The sequence below is a fragment of the Schistocerca nitens genome, chromosome 4 (genome assembly GCF_023898315.1).
Source record: "Schistocerca nitens isolate TAMUIC-IGC-003100 chromosome 4, iqSchNite1.1, whole genome shotgun sequence".
Classification (NCBI taxonomy): domain Eukaryota; kingdom Metazoa; phylum Arthropoda; class Insecta; order Orthoptera; family Acrididae; genus Schistocerca; species Schistocerca nitens.
This window is the reverse complement of record NC_064617.1, coordinates 933778929-933797331: the sequence shown is the minus strand read 5'-3', so window position 1 is coordinate 933797331 and position 18403 is coordinate 933778929. Positions and strand designations below refer to the sequence as shown.

The 18403-nt window shown below is 39.0% G+C and overlaps 1 protein-coding gene across 2 annotated transcripts in view; it reads right to left on the bottom strand.

The window, feature by feature from the left end:
• Nucleotides 1–18403, bottom strand: part of LOC126253566 (histone-lysine N-methyltransferase E(z)) — a 111606-nt gene that overhangs the window by 24437 nt on the left and 68766 nt on the right. For both annotated transcript variants that reach the window (XM_049954985.1, XM_049954986.1), the window contains exon 9: nt 11568–11788. In XM_049954985.1, the coding sequence (XP_049810942.1) occupies nt 11568–11788 (221 nt within the window). The remainder of the gene's footprint in view (nt 1–11567; nt 11789–18403) is intronic.

The window sequence follows — 18403 nt, the reverse complement described above, 5'->3', positions numbered from 1 at the left end:
AAGGTATCATAATGAGATTTTGGCAAATGATAGCATGCAAAGAGGAGAGTAGATTGCCATTCATAACACCCTAGTATCTCATAAACAGTCTGAGATATCGAAACAAGATTTTGGTACGCAATAACCTGCAAAGAGGAGCGTAGGTTGCATATTGTTACTATGCGTAACTTCCTTATCTAGTGTGACATAAAAGCAACTATAGATTTTTTTTTTTTTTTTTTTTTGCAATGGAATAATGTAATTTTTTAAGGGTCATCAACAACTCATGAAACAAGAATTGTTACAGGTTTGTAGAAACCAGACGGAGTTTTCGAGACATGGCTCTGACATTCACAACAGGATTCATAACCACTGTAGTAAGACTTGTGCACTCACCTACCAATGTGTGCATGGCTGCCTCCAGCCATGAGACATGAGTGCCTTCTGAAGATGATTTTCTAAATACTGTAAATGATTTATACATCACAACTTCCCAAATACAGTCAGTAATCTTGACAGAAATCATATTCATCTAAAATACTCAGAAAATTCTGGTAAAATGTTTATAACTCTAAAACATTTTCTTTCAATAATTCTACAAGTAGTTGCAGATCCTCACATGAAATTCATTATAACCCATGTTGGGTGACACGGGATGGAAAGAGAAGATGGCAATTTCATTCTTCTAGTGTATTTCGCTTAATGAAAGAAGGGGAGGTTAATATACTGTCAGACTCTCCACTATTAAAGACGTCAGGTGTGTTGCCTTTTGCGTTCTTTGGAGATGAGGCATATTCACTGTTGAGGCATTTTAGCGGCTCTTACAGTCAATGAGTTGTAAAACCAGGGAAAGAATATTTGGACAAATGCTTTTCCAGACCACGACAAATAACTGAATGTGCTTTAGGAATAATGAGAGCAAAGTGAAGCACATTTTGGATGCCAAGAGAAACTTCAGCAGACTTTGCTGAAGTTATTGTGAAATGTACATGTTCTCCACAACATTGTCGCTGACCTAGGATACCTAAGTTTCAACGAGCAACATGTAGTAGATATTGAGCGTTCTATACAACGGACATACCAGGCAGGATGAAACTTAAACAGAGCTTCAAATAAGACTGTTTCAAAAACTGTTTTAATTTTTTGTATAATAAAACATGATTTTCACACATTTGTTTGCTGTGCTATTTCAACTTTATTATAGCCTATCATTTTAAGGCAAGGAAAGAAATAAAAGATTATAGAAATGTATTCTGTACCTGAAGTTTGTAATTCTGCTGCCACCTACTCAGATAACTTGTCCAAAATGAATAAGTTGTGATGATGCTTGTTTCAGTGGTTCCATAACGGACACAGTGTGAAAACAACTGCTATCAAGGCTTATGCTGATGCTATTTTCTCAACAGGACAAGAAAGTAAACACAAGTGCCAAAACAGTACTGACTCTGCTACCCACAGCAACATCCAAATGCTGCTGGCATGGCCCGAATGCAGCTGGAAACACTCGTACGCTCTGGTCACCGCACTCAGAAGCAAACATGTTTGACTCACTCAGTGCAGTTCTGTGCTGCTCTGCTTTGCACTGCCCTGCACGCGGCGTCACTATAAACATGCGCACTCAGCAGCACTGGTTTGTTTTGTCGGCACTGTTCTGCTCACCACGCACTGCTCTGACTGTGCCACTCCACTGTAACCGCAGCCTTAGAATGACATAACATGGTCTACGACATTTGCTACAAGAATCTTGGCGTTCTTTTTTGAAATTACCATAAATTAGATATTTCTCATTTACTTTCAGCTTAACACAGCAAGCACAACATGTATCTCAGCACCTACTGGCAGATAGTATCTCCAGTAGCACTGATCTACAACATACAAAACACATTTGTAAATATCCATCACCCCATTGGAAAAGCATAACTTAAGTTCAAAATGTTAAGCAAAAAATAGGGGAAAAAATTAAACTTTGTACGTCAAAATAAAAACCTTCCTATTGTATCATATAAAGATTCAAGCAGTTTGTGTCACTGTCAATAGCCACACACTATGTCAGGGAACAATATTAATCACCATCTCATATCTTGGGGCTATTCCACAGGAGTAAAAACTAACCTCAAGTTTTGAGTCATACAGATAATACACTATAACCCATTTTTATATTCCCACAATTAAAGTTTTCCTGTCATTTATAACATTTTCATTTATCGCTCACAACCGTAATTTGCACTCATTTTGTGTGGGCATATTTAAAATTTTCCCATGATTTATGCTTAATGAAACAATGTTTGTGGTGAGAAAACGACATAATGTTGTTGGCCTCCAAGTATTATTTACAAGCATTACACACAAGGTTAAGCAGTTAAGTTTCTTGACACCAGGGTGCCCTACTTAGCAGGTCTGAAACAGTAAAAGACAGAGCAATTCACGCTTTGTCTCCTGTTGCTGCCAAGCTCTACTCAGCATGGTTGCTGATAGGAGTAATTAGGTTCATTTGAATAAGTTATCATGGCTGATTACAACCGATTTCAAACTGTCACTACTGTGAATTTGAAATTTCAAAATGGTCATGACCTTTGTGTTACCTGAACGCATATTTCGCTGTTTGGCTACTTGTAGCACTAGTTGATACCTTAGCTCCCTTGACATTGCTCAAATGTTTCTTGCTTGGATAATAATGCAATATTACACCTGTTACAAATTTTTCACGCTTAGCATGGCATATCTAGAGAATTTTTTCTCACTGCAAAGGGCCAATATTTACGTAAGTAGTTTTTGGGATATTTCAAAAACATAGTGAGTAATGATAAAAATATCCACGGGTGTACTGCCGGTCTACAGTGTCCAATGGGCACAATATTTCGGCGATCATACATGTCGCCATCATCAGGTGAACTGACGATGGCGACATGTATGATCACCGAAATATTGTGCCCGTTGGACACTGTAGACCGGCAGTACACCCGTGGATATTTTGATTATCAAATATGCCGGGAGAAACTCAAGAATCACATAGTGAGTAATCGTTTGCAATTGTGTGGTTTTCTGCGTAATGGAGGAGGCACAGTATAGTTTATAATCTTACAAAAGATGACTATGGTGCAAGAGGGGCAGAACACCACACAAAATAACTATGTAAATATTTGCACTTGAAAGTGAGAATAAATTCTCGACACGTGTCATGCTAAGCACGGAAAAATATGAAACTGGTGCAATGTTTCATTCTTTAAAATGCAAGGATGCTATACATAACTTTTACTGCTTAAAAAGTTATTTCCCACACTTTACAACACTTTTTTGAAGTCCCTTGAAAAGTGTAAATGTGGAGTTCCACTGTAAGTATTGAGTGTACAGTTCAATATCGTTATCTGGAAGTATGTTGCTTAGGTATATCAGAGTCAATTAAATGCTTGTCATTGCATAATATATGATCTCATCTGATCCCCTAGTTATCCGTATGAGTAAATACAAAAGTTAATTGAATTAAACTCACTGAAATTACATGTATGAAAAGACTAGGATGAAATCAAAGAATATGTTGTAGGTACTGAAAATTTGTGCCAGACCAGGACTCTAATCCTTTTTTTAACTAATTTACGTGGGACACTGGAGTATCTGACCACACATCAAAATTCTTATTGTTGGTGATATTTCCAAACTCTACAGAGATGGGTTCAGGGCATGTGGTAACAGGAAGACTGAGTGAATGGTTTTGGTGCAGGACTGTGGCTTACCCTGTCAATGGACAGGAAATCAGTAAAGAACTTAATTAAGTTGGTATATATAAAAGGTGCGGTAGTGAAACAGGCGATTTGGCAACCATGGAAATAGTATGTTACATTAGGAATCAGAAAATGGGAGTGGTGCCATCTGGACAACTTTAACCTTTGCCACTGATCACAATAACGATATTCAGCTGTGAAGGCATTTCACAAAAACAACAGTCACATGGCTGCACTGTATTTGGGCCATTCCGTGCCAAGTCAAGTGGTCTAATATCGAGAAATGTTCCCACATGACCATCATGGATTTCGATGAAATTTTGTATGAACATTCACACATGTTCTCAATGAACACTGGTAAAGCTTCAGTTTCAGAAATTCAATACTTGCAGAGATATAGTCACTTGTTTGAAACCATAGCACAGCTTCCAATAGTGCATCCTTGAATTTTCAGCAACTTTGAGATGAGATATCTCTGTAAGTATTTGCATGAAAGAAACAAAACTTGGCCACCTTATACAACTTTTAGAACTCTTTAAAGTAAAATATTAAGAAAAGGATTTCTGAGCAATTTTCATATAGATAATTTGAAGCAAAGTTGGGCGAAAAAATAGCTGTTTAAAAAAAAATGTGAACTTTAGTTTTTTATATCTCCAAAAGTAATTGTGGGATGTACATGAAACTTTGCACACCATAACTCACCAACACAAGGTCTTAGAATATAAAATTCCATTCTCCTATTGCTTTCCATTATTTCACAAATCTAGGATGAAGTTGACGATTCTTCAAAAAGTGCTAAAAATGGGTATTTTTAGTCAAATTTTTCAAAAAAGTGTTTTCTCCAAACTCTTCTAAACTATGGTCATTAGAAAGAGCATATTCTAAACTATCTAGAAAAGTGGATTTGGTTTTGCAATGCAAGCATATAAGGCCCTAAAAAGTAGCATCATCAAAGAGGCGCACTGGAAGTTTGAACACATTTTTCTGGCACTCAAAATTATACCTGAAACCTTTTATTATGCCTAATAAATGTTTATTAGTGCCTTGAATAATTGAAAAATAAAAGATCTAGTAAATAGGCAATGAGACTGTCAGAAAAACTTGAAAACTATGAGAAGTAGCCCTTCTGCTTTTATCGTAAGTGTTCATCTGCATAAAACTCTTCTCATTTGTAAAGAGAGAGAGAGAGAGAGAGAGAGAGAGAGAGAGAGAGAGGGGGGGGGGGATCATACAGAATTCAATGAATAATAGCTTCATATTTTTTGTACTTCTCAAAATTTTAAATATTTACAAGTGGAAAATGAAGACCTAATTTTTGGATTCAATTGTACAAAACATTTTTCCAAAAAAGAATCAGTTTGCTTGAATCATGCATCAAGTGATGTAAATTTTCCAATCAATATTGCAGAGATTTTAATACCTAGGTGTTGTAACCTGTGAATTTTTGTCTTAAAGTTATTAGGGAAACGTGTGAAATTGGTTGGTTAAACATCTAAGAGTTTTAATTTTGTATTTAATCACACTTAAATGTAGCCTACTACCTTGGTAAATACGTAACCACTAGTTTCACAGAGAAAATTCACAAGATTCACTGTTTATAGAAAATATAATGACAACGATTACTTTAACAATCAGATTGTTTCATTATTGTGAGCCTTGTTTGAACAATCAGTATTTCAGTGGTGTGTTTGCAGCACAGTGAGTGGGTTCTCTTGACTGAGTGTGGATTGTTAAGTGATTCGTAAGACCATTAAAGTTTGTAATGTAACTAACAAAAAATTGTTTTGATTGTGTCTTTTATAGCATTATCTCTTATTAGATTTTTTCATTGGTATTATACATTGCGTATAATTTCATTCAGTAGCAATTTGTCTGAAATTTAAGCAGATTATAATTTGCACTTAAGAGGCCAAATACATTATTTAGTTCCTGATTAAAGATGGATGCAGAAGGGAACAGCATACCTTCCTGCTCAATTGGGCAAGAAGATAGTGGAACAAAGTGTCATCTCACTTTCTTTGCCAAAAAAACTGCTTTAAATGGTTTGCGGATTTTAGTGATGAGGAAAAAGAGTTGTTGGTCCGACGTTCTGAAGCAAAGCTGAACAATACCTCTCAAGTTTGCCTACACCATGAAGCCCTGTTATTGACACAATATGAGAGGTTACACACACACACACACACACACACACACACACACACACACACACACACACACACACAAAAAAAAAAAAAAAATGCTCCAATCCCTTTGGGAAGGTGAATCATAATGGTAAGGCAGGAATTCGCACTGTTGATACTGAAACAGCTAATAAGGCTTCTGATATGTTGAAGAAGCAGCTTGTTAATAACATAAAGCCAAGTCAGAAAATTTGTCCGGCTTGCAGGACTACCTTAAATAAACACTTGGACGAAGCTTTATCAGCTTCATCATCACATTCTGATGAGGACTTTACTCCAAAAGAAGAATTAAATAGTAGCTTATTGTCTATCACATCAAAAATTGAAATAGGTTTGAGGAAACAATCTAAGGAACCCAAGAGTGCCTTCTAATTTTACACAGAGCACTTAAATAATTTTATTATCAGGCTTGGGAACCTGTGTAAAGAAACCCTTATCAGGCTTGGGATCCTGTGGTAAAGAAACCCACCTGTGGCTGTTGTTGCTAAGCTATTGGGCGTGGCCCCTACGGCAATGGGAATGCTAGTTTTCTCAGGTGAAATGAAACTAGCAGTGGTTAAGCCACCATGGACCACAGCAACTCATTTATACACTTCTTTTCCATCAGTAAGATGGTGTTGTTCATTAAACAGGCAACTAATAATTAGATGATTATGCAAATAAATTTTACATTCATTCTTAATAATAATAGTGTGTGTGTGTGTGTGTGTGTGTGTGTGTGTGTGTGTGTGTGTGTGTGTGTGTGTGTGTGTGATAAGAGAGAGATAGAGAGAGAGAGAGAGAGAGAGAGAGAGAGGGGGGGGAGGTGGGAAGGTGGCAATTAAGAAATAACATTGTTTCTATTTTCATTCTTTTGCTATTCGAACTTAAGCTGGGTCCTATTCATCACGACTTCTTATTTCACTTATCCCAGACATTAATAAACATGTATAAGGCAAAATAAAATATTTCAGGTATAATTTGAGTGCCAGAAAAAATGTGTTCGAACTTATAGTGCGCCTCTTTGATGATGCTACTTTTTAGGGCCTTATATGCTTCCATTGCAAAACCAAATCCACTTTTCTAGATAGTTTAGAATATGCTCTTTCTAATTACCATAGTTTAGAAGAGTTTGGAGAAAAACACTTTTTTGAAAAATTTGACTAAAAATACCCATTTTAGCACTTTTTGAAAAATTGTCAAATTTACCCTAGATCTGTGAAATAATGGAAAGCAATAGGAGAATGAAATTTTATATTCTAAGACCTTGTGTTGGTGAGTTATGATGTGCAAAGTTTCATATACATCCCGCAATTACTTTTGGAGATATAAAAAACTAAAGTTCACATTTTTTTTTAAACAGCTATTTTTTCGCCCAACTTTGCTTCAAATTATCTATATGAAAATTGCTCAGAAATCCTTTTCTTAATATTTTACTTTAAAGAGCTTTAGAAGTTGTATAAGATGGCCAAGTTTTGTTTCTTTCATGCAAATACTTACAGAGATATCTCATCTCAAAGTTGCTGAAAATTCAAGGACGCACTATAGAAAGCAGTGCTACGGTCTTAAACAAGTGATTGTATCTCCGAAAGTATTGAATTTCTGTAACTGAAACTTTACCAGTGTTCATTGAGAACATGTGTGAATGTTCATACAAAATTTCATCAAAATCCATGAGGGTCATGTGGGAGCCTCTAGACCACTTGGCATAGAATGACCCATTTTACTTATTGCTCATTACTGTCTCGCACACTGTGGCCCAGTCCCATCGGCACATGCTATCAAAGTGTGGTAAAGAACTTTGAGGAAATGGGTGATACAGTGAGAAAGAGGGGTGGAAAAAGCCTGCACTGAAATCTGACAATTCGAATCGCAGTGTACAGCAAATATCGCACAAGGAACTGCTATACCACCCTTACAAAATTAAGATAGGGTGAAGTGGGGTAAGTGTAACCATGGGGTTAGTGTAACCACGGCTTATGGTGCCTTAAAGAAGCTGTATTTTTACCTCTGACCTATCACACATGTTAATTTACTCCTTTCTTTGTTATATTTAACCATAAGTTGTCAAATCTGACATAAATTGGTAATTAATTTTTGGACTTGAATTGACGTCTACATTTTCACTCTGCGAGAGAGTGACTAGCTCAGAATTTGGTGGTCTGTCATTTTCGCAGTTTTAAAGACAACTGCACAATTTTTTGGTTACAAACTAACTTTTGCATGAAAACTTCAAATATGAGATTCGTTTTACTCTACTGATAAAGCTCTTGATATGCCAGGCATGGTTACACTTACCCCAACTTTTTCCCATGTGGGGCAAGTGTAACCAATCGGCTGGGGCAAGTGTAACCAGGGGGGGTTACACTTGCCCCAAACAAACTTACCAGAACATATTTATTTATTTAAGCCATAACCCTGTTTTTGTCATCACACTAGATCAACTAAACTGACCTTCCTGTGTGTGAAATCTACTTGGGACCAAAAGTTAACTCATCACCAGAGACATCATCAAGGGGTAAAAATGAGCAAACATGACTGTTCCAATCTACTCACTGCTGTATGGAATGAAACACCACCTGAATTTGTGAAAAGTGGTTTTCAAAAAGCAGGAATATTCCCTTACAGTAGAGAAGTAATTGATAAAACTAAATATGATCCCGAGGCATATAAAAGATATGTAGCTCATACCAAATCTTTGGCAGAAACAAATCCATTGCCAGCTCACGATAATGCAGCCATAGACTGTGTGGAATGCGTCTCTAACAGAAAGTAGCCCTACTCAGATTTTTGGGAAGCTTCCAGCTGAACAACCTCCAGAATTTTATTGGCCTACATCTACTGAGCCCTGTAGTTCTCTCAGTATCAGAGTTCTTTCTCAACCGTTCCCAAGCTAACCAATGTTTCATTATGTTCTGGAACTTCTGATTTGTCATTTGAAACGTTATTATTGGAAACAGTCCAACAGTGTAGCCCCACTGGTAAAACAAAGAAGAAAAGGATTGCACCAGGAGCTGAAGTTATCACTTCAAGATGCCATCTATAAAGAAAAAGATTTTAAAGGAAACAAGAATAATAAGGAGAAAGCAAAACAAAAAAGCATTATTGGCATAAAAAAGGGCTTCGTAATGAAAAGTAAATCTTCCAAACAAAGTGCTGTTACTTTATCCGAAATGGCATCTCAGAATGTTGTGGAAAAAATCCCCGATTGCTCACGTGGGTAACAAGAAAAAAGACTTGAAGTTGAATAAACAAGTGAAGAAAGTGAAACTGAAGGAGACCTATCTTTAATAAGCAGTGATGAAGATGATAACACTGGATGATCTCAGGAAAGAAATGATAAGCTGTGAAGAAGAAGAAAAAGAGGCAAACTTTTTTGAAGCCAAAGATAAAATTAGTTGGAAAAGTATGTTCTGGTAGCTTTTGCAACAAAATGTAAGAAAGTTCAGTTTATTGGCCAAGTAACCAAAATTATCGATTTAGGAGATCCAGAAGTGATTTTCCTTGACAAAGCATGGTACCACATTCTATCAGCCTGATAGAGATGAGATGCAAGTTCCCTCCTCTGATGTCATTTCAGTGCTGCCTGAGCCTACTTTGGGTCACAAGGGAGACCTGACATTTGGTGTTACATTTGATTCATACAGCATTCAGTGACTAAATAATAGTTAGGGCCTAAGTGTGAATATAATAAGTTGAATTAGGGCAGTTTAGCATTAAACACAAATTGTCAACAACTTTACTTCAATTACCATGAAAAATAATAGAAAGTGAACTTATAAAGTAATTTTTTTCTTTTCTCTTGAGACTAGATATTTTATCATTTTTGTCAAACTGCCTACTAAAGAAAAAATATTACTTTTGTAGAATTTAAACTAATAAATTACTGGCCTAAAACAAAAATAAATCATCTATGATGCATTCTGTTTCAGTGCTTTATGGTTTAGGCTAACACTTATTTTTTTAGTTTAGCTAACAGTTTCTGTGTATTTCATAATATACAAAGAGGCGAGTGCAAAAAAGTTCATATCTTGAGTAAAATTTAAGGTATTTAAGTAATTTAAAAATCCTCAAATTCAGTAAAAATTGGGTAATCAGGTCACTTACCCCAAGTCTCTTTTACAATGCTCTGTGTGGGTACAAGAATGTGGGGTTACACTTGCCCCAAACCATGGGGCAAGTGTAACCACGCAACACAAAATTTTGAAAACAATTATTTGACCATATATTTTTTTTCTTTCAGAAACAAAATGTATATTGTTTAAAAGTCAATAAGTCAAGCTTTAAGCATGAGAAATTTCAAAATCATATCTTCAATAACAAGTTGGCAATTTGGTGTCAAACTTGAACTATGCCAAAACGTGGTTACACTTACCCCACTTCACCCTAGTGCAAACTAAATGCAGATGACCTTCCAGAGAGACTAAGCTTTTGTGGGAGCTATTGGAATTCATGAACAACAACCCAGGCCTCTGCACCAATCTGATTGTGAGCCAAGAGGCCAATTTTTGTGTGTCAGGCTTTGTTAGCAAGAAAAACTTTAGATACTGGTCACATGAAAATCCTGAAATGCTACATGGAACAACACTCAATGAGGGAGTGGTGGTGTGGTGCAGTATATCATAAGGTCTTTTCTTAAGACGATCATGGCAATGTTGTTGCTCTGAATACAGAATATTATGTTCACATGTTGTGTGACAGCCTGCTAATCTTTCTATAACTGCAAATACGTTCTTCCAACATGCAATCATTTTCCAACAACATGCGACCACACATTCCATCAGCGTGCAACAGAACATCTTTCCTGGTCATCTCACCTCTAAGAACGATGACATTTCCTGGCCTCCAAGATCCCCTAAATATTTCAGTGTGTGACTGCTTCCTTTGGGGTCATTTGAAATCTCAGATCTTCCGGTGTGACTCACCATACATACACCATGCAGAAACTGAAGGATCAAATCTAGGAGAAGTCAAACGTATTTCACTGCCAGTCTTGTAAGATCGGACGTCTAACTTCAGTAAAAGACCTGAAATGTGTGCGAAGAACAACGGCGGCCACCTACGAGATGTCTTTTTCAAGTGTGGGCATTTTAAATTGAAAGCATTGTAAATTCATGTTGTACTTCTTTTATATCACTCTGAATAATTTTTTATCGCTAGTGGAGGTTTCAAAATCACCTGTCTCACTGCAGCACCTGTTATCAACGGCAGGGCAAGGCACAGTCCTCCAATTTCACTTGCTCATGTGCTATTCTCAACATATCTTGGTGGAGAACTTCTGGTAGCAGTGTTTCAAATAACTATAGGCCATATCAATGGCAATGAGAGTTTGATTCGCACCTGGAAGGAGTACAGATGTTCTAATGGCTAATGCAACTTCTTGTGAAAATCAGGAAATCCTAATCAGAAGCTTTGTCTGGCATAAATTATCATTATTTACATTGCAAAAGTATTGCTTCAGGTGATTACAATACAAATAGTTGTCAGGAAACAACCAAAAAAGTAGAAAATAAAAGGCTTACTTAATACAAAGTGATTCTGCAGACGTGAGTGGTTTACAGTTGTTGGTTATATGCTTTTACATGTTTAATAAGGAGAATATATAGGGTGATATTAGGTTGAAGAGCGTAACATTTAACAATGGCTTTTCGCAATGTTACAGAAAAATATCTTCCAAGAAACTGTACTAGTTACAAAATAGAAACATCACCTGTTGACATGTTTTTGTGAGCATGATCTGTGCAATAGCACAATAGTTATTTAGGAAAACTTTGTGCAAAGCACGGAACAGAGACTGGTCTGCGCCTGTCCACTCTGCTGTCTCCTCAGGACCCATGAGACCCAAAAGTGAGAATGAGGTCCTTGTAGAGGTGGGCTGGCTGACTGTGTCAGCTGGAGGTGGCTTCCCATCCTTCGACCCACGTTTAAATTCTGAAACACATGAAAGTGAAATTAAAACAACAGAATCACTAGAAAATGTGGCAAAGTTAAGAATCAAATTCAGTACTTCCCTCATGGCTAAATGTCCTGACTAGCAGTAAGGAACATAATGTAACAAGGAGCTCACTTAATACAGTCTAGATTATGGAAAAATACAACATTGACAAAATTAATGAAGTGTATCAGATCTGAAAATATAAGTCACATAATCATAATAATTTTATAAAAAAATAATTTTATAAAAATCAACAACTGAGGCAACTGTGAGATTCTAGCAAAATAAGCTCACTGGACAAAATATTAGTTATTCTCTTAAATGAGCACAATGGCCAGTTTTGAGTACTGCAGATGGCACAGAAATGGTACCAGTTGGTGCTCTGACATACCACCAGTGACAGAAGCCAGGCAGTAGGGGTGTGTGTGTGTGTGTGTGTGTACAAACAGTGGTCATAAACAGGTTCTAACAGGGACTGGAGACAAGTGTCACACCTTGTGTATGATGACTGGTTTCAAATCCGGCAGGTACACCTCAATCAGTTTCCAAGCAGGCACTGCAAAGGGATCTCCATGCAATGAACATGTGGAATCCTGCATTTTGCATAAGACCAAGCTGTAGCTGACTGGAGGCTCGTAGCACGTTCAGATGAGCCCTGGTTTCAGTTATTTTCAAGTGACGCGAAGTGTTGAGTGCACTATTAACTCAAAGAGCTGTTTAATCCACAATGTGTGTAGAGGGTTGTAGTCCACAGCTGGTGTGGTTCTAAGATTTTTTGTGGGTGCTTTTCTTATCATGACTTGGGCCCTTTTATCCAGCTTGCCATGAAGTTTATTTTAACATTCTCAGTGCACAGGCACTGTCCCTTACTTCTACATCTCCATGGTGAGTATGTTGTGGACACATCAATTTTCTGCATGCATACAATCTTGGTTTGACCACAATGAAGCATACTACCACACCTCTGCTTGCCTGCTAAATCATCTGCTCTCAATCCCGTACAAAACATATAAGAATATTTGTAACAGTGGGTGAAGCACAATAATCAACATCCATGTAACTCGGTAGCACTAATGGATCTACTCACCAAAGAGTGGCTTCTGCTCGATATGGCATACCTGAAGCAACTTGTGGACTCCCTTCCTTGCCAAATTGAGGCTATTATTAGGGCAAGAAGCAGTGTTACACAACATTCTCATGATTTACTTTGCGGGTGGTTTTTGTCCAGTGTGCTTATTTTAACGGGTTTCAATTACGAGAAATGTATTACACACACACACACACACACACACACACACACACACACACACACACACACACAAACACATACATTTCTATGTTAATGATCTGCAGCTTCACACGAGTTCCACACATGCAAGAGGTATCAATACTATCATTATTCAGATAAATGATGATCTGTCTCTCATGGTTAGATGAGCATAAAACCTAGCACTTAAAGAAAATGTGAAGAAATCCCAAAAAATTTTATAATCGCATCATAAATTAATTAGTTCTGAACTCCACAAACAAACAACTGCCCCCTACTCTTCTTAAGGCTGTCCAAACACTGTGTATTTAAAAAAAATCAAGATATTGTTGATGCACTTGTTGACTATTTTTCTACATAATCACCATCCCATTCAATGCATCTGGTGAACCGTGCTGCTAGTTTCTTATGCTCTCCTTGAAGAACTCTGCCGCTTGACCCTTCTCCCACTTCAGAAGCTCTTTGTGCAACTGCTCATCAACTGAAAATTTAATTCCACTCACATGTGCCTTCAGAGGGGTGAAAAGATGACAGTCTGAAGGCGCCAAGTCAGAGGAATACAGTGGAGGGGGGAGATGGAGTTGAAAACATCCCAATCAAATGAGTCCAAGAGCACAAAGTATCCACAAACCAGAGAAGAGAACGGAAATGCAGTCAGACTGGGCAGAAAAGTAGCACCAATACACACTAACAAGGAATGTAAACAGCTTGGCAAAAAGCAACAGTTCAGCAAGTATGATGGTTTTTAACGTAGAGAGTGGAAATTGGCGCAGGAATGGTAGTGCCAGCATAGTTAAAGGAGGAAGTACTACGTGAAATGCACAGTCCAGTGTTGTTTGGCCATGGAGGTTGAAGAGGGATGATTTGGAGAGTGACGGAAAAATACTGTTGGTGAGAAGCAAAAATGATGTCCATCAATACTTGAGGAATTGTATTAAGTGTGCTCAACATGCGGGTTTTGATCGAAAACAGGTGCTGCAACAAAGATTGCCAGAGGCAAAAGAACTGTTTAAGTTTGAATGGGATACGCATGTTAGGACTTTTCAATCATAAACCAACAGGTAATTGGTATGTACTAATCATAATAGATCATTTTTTTACTTTACATCGAGATGGTGCCGATACCTGATCAGTATGCAACTACAGTTGCACAAGAATTGGTTAGTAGGTGGATGTTGATATTTGGACCAGTGGAGACAATAATTACAGACCAAGGGAAAAGCTTCATGTCAGACATAAAGAGGATTGTGTTGATTACCGAGAATGAGAAAGTTAAGAATGAGTCCAGTTCATCCTCAAACTAATGGAAGAACGGAGCTAGTTCACTGCATGATTGATGGTATGCTTAGCTATTATGTGAGCACAGATACCAGGTGTATAAGTATCAAACCAGAATTTCCCTACAGATGGTGCTAGCCATCAGTGTAAGGCTCATGAGACTGCATTGGCAGCGCCATCTGCTTCCTGTAACAGCCGACGACAAATTTCAACAATGTTTCAAAAACCTGTAAACATGTAAAGTTTTGTGCTTACGAACTATGATTTGTGGTTTTCTGTTAGCATTTGAAGAAAATGGCTACAGAATCGCATTGAATGCTTGTCGAAGCTTTTGGCAAACTTGTTCTTGGGAAAAGTGTTTCAAGTGGTTAAAAAAATTCAAAAATGGTGATTTTGACATGAGAAACGACAGGCGCGTGAAACCAACGAGACAGTTCAAAGACAACGAATAGCAGACTTTATTGGATGAAGTTGATACTCAAACTTAGCAAGAACTCACGGAACAACTAAATGTGACACAGAAAGCTGTTTCTCTCTGGTTGAAAGCTATGGGAAAGGTGCATGAAGTGGGAAAATGAGTTCCGCATGAACTGATGAAAGACAGCAAGCAAATCAAAAGACCACTTATGAAACGCTGCTCGCCAGATACAAAAGAAAGTAGTTTCTGCATCGAATAGTGACACATGATGAAAGATGGATATATTTTGAAAATTCTAAGCATTGTAAATCATGGGTGAATCCAAGCAAAGTGTCGACATCCACTGCAAGATCAAATCGCTTTGAGAAGAAGACAATGCTCTGTGTTTGGTGGAATCAGAAGGGTGTCCTCTATTATGAGCTGATAATACCTGGGGAAACTGTGGACACTGATCGCTACCAACATCAGACGATTGATTTAAATCGAGAATTATGTGAAAAACAATCTTACTATGGAAAAAGACATATTGTTCCATGATAACGCCCCATCAAAAACAGCAAAACAGGTCAGGTAAACGATACAGAAATTTAATTGGGAAATACTAGTGCATGTGGCTTATTCTCCAGACTTGGCTACGTTCGGTTATGATCTATTTGCATCACTGGGACATGCTCTGTATGAAAATGGCTCGCTGACTAGTTCGTTCGAAAGAAGAACTGTTTTCTTGGCGTGCCATTCACAGACTGCCGGAGAGGTGGGAGAAATGTATAAATAGCAATTGAGATTATTTTGAATAAAATATTGTTTATCAGTTTCAAACAAAAACGTGTAATTATTGCAACCAAATCCTGGTTTCATACTTCTACACCTGGCAATTCAGACTGATGCACACATTTATCCTCTTTAGTGAATGCATGCCACTTGTAAGTACACACTAGTATAGAACTGCCATCGTTCCAGGTTGTGTATGGGAAGAAAATGCCACTGCCATTGCCATTCCAAATGATTAGGTAGAAGGGTAGAAGTGGAAAGTATGTCCAAGGATTTGCTAGAAAACTGAAGGAAATGTGGAACAAGGTACAACCAGAAAATACCAAAGTGCTTCCATAACAGGAACAAACAGTGAAGCGCACATCCATACCTGCTGAAGGGAAAAACAGAATGGCCAATTTGCTGATTGTGAGTAGCTGACGTGGACCAAAGGGTGATGTCATCAGACACAAGATCTGAGGTGGCAGAAACGAAGGGAGGAACAACACTAACAACACAGTTCAGTCGATGGGAAAGGAAAATGGCCAAACAAAGAGGCAGAAGGAAAGTCGGGATGGCAGGAAGAGTAAAGACCAGGAGAGGGGCTAGCAGAGAGAGGGAAGAGGGCAGGAAATGCTCCAGAGAAGCTATGTGCGATGGGGTGCCGGCACCACTGCCCATGTAGAGGCAAGGTCGAAGGCCTCCCAAATGTACGCCAATGGCAATACTAACTGATGGACTTTAATTTCAGAAGGAAATTAGGTACTTAGATTTGAGAGGACAAACCACTTTCGCGAAGAAACTTGAGGACCATGTGAGGGTTGTCTGCTAACACTCACAACAAGGAAAGTGGGAGGCCATATTTAATGTGAAGAGCCACAAGGTAGGGGCAGTCCAGTAAAATATGGATCACAACAACTACAAAAGGGGGGAGGGGGTCATTATGGAGTAAAAAATCACAGGTCAAACTACGGTCAACCTGATATGAAGACAGCAGAGGTGGGTAGATTCCTGCAGGGAAAGGCAGAGGTAAGAACGTCATGTGGCGGGAGTGCCCCAACAAGTAGGCCCCCAACTGAATAAAAGGAACTTGATGTGATGTCGCAAATATGCCCCCAGAGCAGTCATGGAGAATGGTGTCAGATGGCTGCCTCCCTAGCCAGACAATCAGCAGGCTTGTTACCTGGAGGATACCCACGTGGCTGGGAAATCAATTGAACAAGCAGCAGGTCAAGATTGGTGAGAAGGCCATGGATGGCAGAGACCAAGTGGTGGTGGGTAAAACACCAGGTGACAGGCCACTCACTGAATCGGTGAGAGAGGACCGTTTAATAAAGCAGAATGCCCGGCAAATGGCAGTTAGTTCTGCGGTAACACCCCATGTGTGGCATGGAAGAGATGGTGTCTTCAGCCAACAGATGATGTCAAGTCATATCCCACATGATCAGTGGATTTAGAGCCACTGGTGTCAAAAATAACAGCATCCCAAAACTCTTGTAACACCGGCTGGAACAAACAACAAAACACTATCGGAGCAACGGAGGCTTTAAGATCCCAGAAGAGATCCATCCGAATCTGAGGAACTAAATGAGTTGGGGGAGTGTTTGGGAGAGAAAGCTGGGAACAGGACAACGAGGGAAGGTGGAAATCGCAGCTGAGAAACACCCACGGGTAGGCAGCAGGCAGGCGACATCTCAAAGCTGCAAAAAGAACAGAATTGAGGGGTGAATAGGAAAAAACAGATAATGATGGCACAGGAAACCAAGAGCTGGAACTGCCAAACTGAAAGATCGTGTGATTCCAGGTCAACCAGAAGACCATTGACAGGGTCAGTATGAAAGGCACAAGGGACCACATGGATACTACGATGGTGAACTAGGTTCGAGAGGAACAGTGTGGAAGGGGCAGCTGAGCCATAAACTTGACAGCCAGAGTCCATACGGAACAGAACTATGGATAGATAAGGGCGGAGAAGAGTCGAATGGTCCGCACCCCAAGATGTGTGGACAAGAAAGCAAAGGACATTGGGTTGACAGAAACAGCCAGTCTTGTGAAGGTGGATGGGGCAACCAAGTAAGCTTATTGTCAAAAATCTGAGAAATGGAACTGGGGGACCACACAGTCAGGCACTGGGTGCCAAGGTAATGCTGCGAATCATGCCAAGGTAATGCTACGGATCAGGGATCTGAGAAACGGAACTGGGGGAGCACAGTCAGGCACTGGGTGCCAAGGTAATGCTGCGAATCATGCCAAGGTAATGCTGTGGATCAGTATGGACCATAGTACAGAAACAGAATTGCATCAACCATGATTTAAGGGGCAAGAATTGAAAAAAGTGTGAGAGAGTCCATGCTGAAATGCGCTGGATGGCTCCCTGGAGCTGTCGCTCTGTAGAGGCCACTGAGTGGGAAATAGCCCAGATATGGAAAACATCCACATACAGATCAGGGGGTACCAATGGTCTGACACAGGCCACGAGTCCATTAATAGCGATGAAGAAAAGGAGGACATTCAATACGGAACCCTGTATCCTGGGTCTTCAAATGAGAACGGTGCCAGTGCAAACTCGAAACACCAGTTGGACAGGAACTAGCAAATAAAAATCGGTAGAGGGCCCCAAAGATCCCACTCATGGAGTATAACTAATATGTGATGGTGCCAAGCCATGTCATACGCCTTACGAACATCGAAGAAAACTTATGGCGGTGCTGAGAAAAGGACTGCCAAACAGCGGCCTGTAACAAAAGTAGATGATTGATTGGAGACTGTCCTTCACTGAAAGCTGCACTGGAGAGGAGACAAAAGTTCCTGGTATTCGAGGATCCAAAAGAGCCGACGAGCCACCATCTGTTCAAACAACTTTCAGGGGATGACGGACAGAGATGGACGGTAACTATT